At 68.3% G+C, this 2874-nt stretch overlaps 1 protein-coding gene across 1 annotated transcript in view; it reads right to left on the reverse strand.

Annotated features, from left to right (window-relative positions):
* APBA2 (amyloid beta precursor protein binding family A member 2) overlaps positions 1-2874 on the reverse strand; it is a 90494-nt gene that overhangs the window by 8770 nt on the left and 78850 nt on the right. The window contains exons 10-11 of the mRNA XM_006167236.2: positions 1211-1396; positions 68-247 (exon numbers count right to left, since the gene is read on the reverse strand). Coding sequence (XP_006167298.1) covers positions 68-247; positions 1211-1396 — 366 coding nt within the window. The remainder of the gene's footprint in view (positions 1-67; positions 248-1210; positions 1397-2874) is intronic.

The raw sequence follows: 2874 nt of genomic DNA on the forward strand, positions 1-2874 counted from the left end.
ACTCCCAAGGCCCGCCTGGCCGCGGGCGCGCAGCTGGGCTCCAGGCGCGGCCGGGCCGAGGCCTCACCTCCTTGCAGTTGTCGGAGTTGGAGAAGTGCACGAGGTCGTCGTTGTACATCTCCTGGGTGTTGATGACGTCGCTGTACTCCCGCTGGCTCAGGTCCTCGGGGTCGATGCCGTGGGCCCGCAGGAACTCCTGGTAGGCCACACTGAAGGCCTGGCCGATGGACTGCGCGATCAGCTGCGCCTGCGGGGCCGTGGGGCTGGGACGGGGCGCGGGGCGCGGCCCAGGGACGCCACTCCGTGGCCCGGCCACAACGTCCCCCTCCACTGCACCCTGCTGGCGGCACCCTGAGTGGAGCCTCCGTGCCGTGGCCCTCTCCCCGCTGCCCGTGCCGGGTCTCTGACACCCCAGCACCCTGGGCACCCTGGGTCTCCGCACGGTGGCGGGACTGCAGGCACCCTCCAGCAGCCTTGCCTGAGGCGGGCCATGGTTCTGAGGACAAGTCTGCCTCTTCCCGGAGAGACGGCCGCCTCCACCTTCACCCTCAACGGCTTCCACACCACCCACATGGTCAGGGCCCCAGGACACCGCCTGGCCGCGTGTGGACCACCTGGGCAGTGTGTGGGCCGAGAGGTCGCACCAAAGAAAGCGCAAAGTGGCGATGGCCATAGGCAGCAGGCCTAGGGGTGGACCCATCCTACCCACCGCGGGGCCAGGTGCCCGAGACCCAGCTGAGTGAGGGTGGGCAGGCCACCCTGTGGGGACTTTCTTCCCCCAAAAAAGAACACAAGAATGACACAGCAGGAACCATCGTCCCCTGGTGACAGTCTCAGCAAGGCTGTACTGTCCTCTCCAGGGTCCCCGGGGGACCAGCTGCGGGGTCAGTGCTGGGCCCTGCTGCCTGGCCCTTCCCCCTCAGGGCTTGCACAGGGATGCCCACACCCTCCGAGGAGCCGGGGCGCAGAGCTCCTCTCCATCAGGAAGCGGGAGGCCACGGGAGGGCCCTGCCACCACAGCCCGGCTGGGACATGCGGCTGATGTGGGCAGCGGGGCGAGGGTGAGCCATTTCGGGGAGCCGGCTGTGTGCGGGTGTCCTGAGCACACGTCGGAGTGGGAGCGGCTCCCAGAGAGCCGTTTCTCGAGGCGGCAGGAACCGGGCGAGACCCGTGGGGCGGCGAGGGCTGGGCGCCTGGGCCCTGCACTCACGTCCTCGGACTCGAACACGTGGCAGACCATCTTGTACTGCTTCCGGCCCTCCTGGGCCCCAGGCGTGGTCTCGATGCAGTCCTGCGAGGCGGAGCGTGGTGTGCGGCGCCGGGCCATGAGCACCACGATGGTGCCGATGTCGGCGATGTAGGAGATGGTACGCAGGGCGTGGTCCATCATGGCCTCCTGCAGAGACACGGCGCTGGGCCTCCACCACCACCCAGTGCCCACCCGCCCTGCAAAGCCACAGCCCAACGCACCCTGGGGCAGGGGTGCCCCGCAGGGACCACGTGGTAGCAGAGCACCATCAGACCCCGCCACAGCCCCGGGAGCGCAGGGAGCCCACATGGTGTCACGGCACAGGAGGCTCTGGAGAGACCCCCACGTGTCTGACCCAGACTTCCCTCCCCCCGAGGGCAGCCGCAGCCGGCCGGGGGTGATGTTCTCTACGGACCCCGCTCCTTGGCCCTGCAGGCTTTTGCTCCCTGTGGACTCTCCACCATGCCACTCCCACCCGGCGCCTCTCACAGGTGCTCCGACGTCGGTCCGCAGCCACACAGCTCTCGAGGGAGCCGGCTCAGCACTCAGGCCCTGCTGAGCATTGAAGGGCCGTCACAGCGCCCATAGCTGCCTGGCGAGGGGACCCCTGTGTGGCCAGCCCCTGCCCCGGGAGCCCAGGTCACCCCAAGGGGGCGAGCAGCGTGGTCTAGCCTGGGCCCTCCCTCTGGCAGAGAGCACCCCAAGACCTGCCCTGAGGCCACTCAAGCTCCCCCGAAGGGCAGATGTGCCACCAACCACGTGGGCCTAGGTGTCCACGGGACACCTGCCCTTAGCTGGGACTCAGCGGTGCACAAGTCTCGGGCAGGCTGGGGAACCCCGTGAGGCTGAGATGCCGGTGAAGGCCCCAGGAGGGGAACAGGCAGGAGAGCAGGGGCAGCTGCAGCTTATCTTGGGATGTATGACGAGCTCACAGGCAGGGCCGGGCGTGGCAGAGGAGCCCGGGGACTGAGTCAGGCCCTGATGCCCGTCCCCAGAACAGGACAGTCCAGGTCCTGCTGCCCGTCCCCAGACCAGGACACCCCAGTCCTGCTGCCCGTCCCCAGACCAGGACACCCATTTGCACTGGCTGGGCTCCCCAAGCTCCTACAGCGTCCAGGGCAGGCGCTGCGCATGAGGCCGGGGCGTGCGATGAGTGGACGCCCTGTGGGGGACGGGGCCTATGCCGTGGTGGGCAGGACTGTGGGCTGTGCCATGCCGACCCTCACCTGCGTGTCTGCATTTAACACCTTGATCCTCTGGGTGGAGATGAAGAGGTCCACTTCTGTCAGCGTCTGCGCATCCCCCTCGGAGTTCTAGGACAGGACAGTGGACACCACGGTGAGCCGACGTGCCCTGGAACTGCTCTCAGAGGGCCACACAGCAGCGGAGGCAGGCGTCGGCAGGTCCCCAGGGTGGGTCACAGGAAGTGCAGGTTAACCTCCCACCATCAGGACAGTCGTCCTCAGGCACGGAGAGCAGGGGGCTGGGGGTGCGGGGACCTGGTGGGTGCTAGCAGCCCATGCACCACATGGGGCACAGGGTGGGCTGTGCATGCACGTGAAGGGACCCTGAAGCCACTGATCACCCACTAGGGCCCACCCACAGGAGGCGCGGTCAGCCTGTCG

The sequence above is a fragment of the Tupaia chinensis genome, unplaced genomic scaffold (assembly GCF_000334495.1).
Source record: "Tupaia chinensis unplaced genomic scaffold, TupChi_1.0 Scaffold144682_1, whole genome shotgun sequence".
Classification (NCBI taxonomy): Eukaryota; Metazoa; Chordata; class Mammalia; order Scandentia; family Tupaiidae; genus Tupaia; species Tupaia belangeri.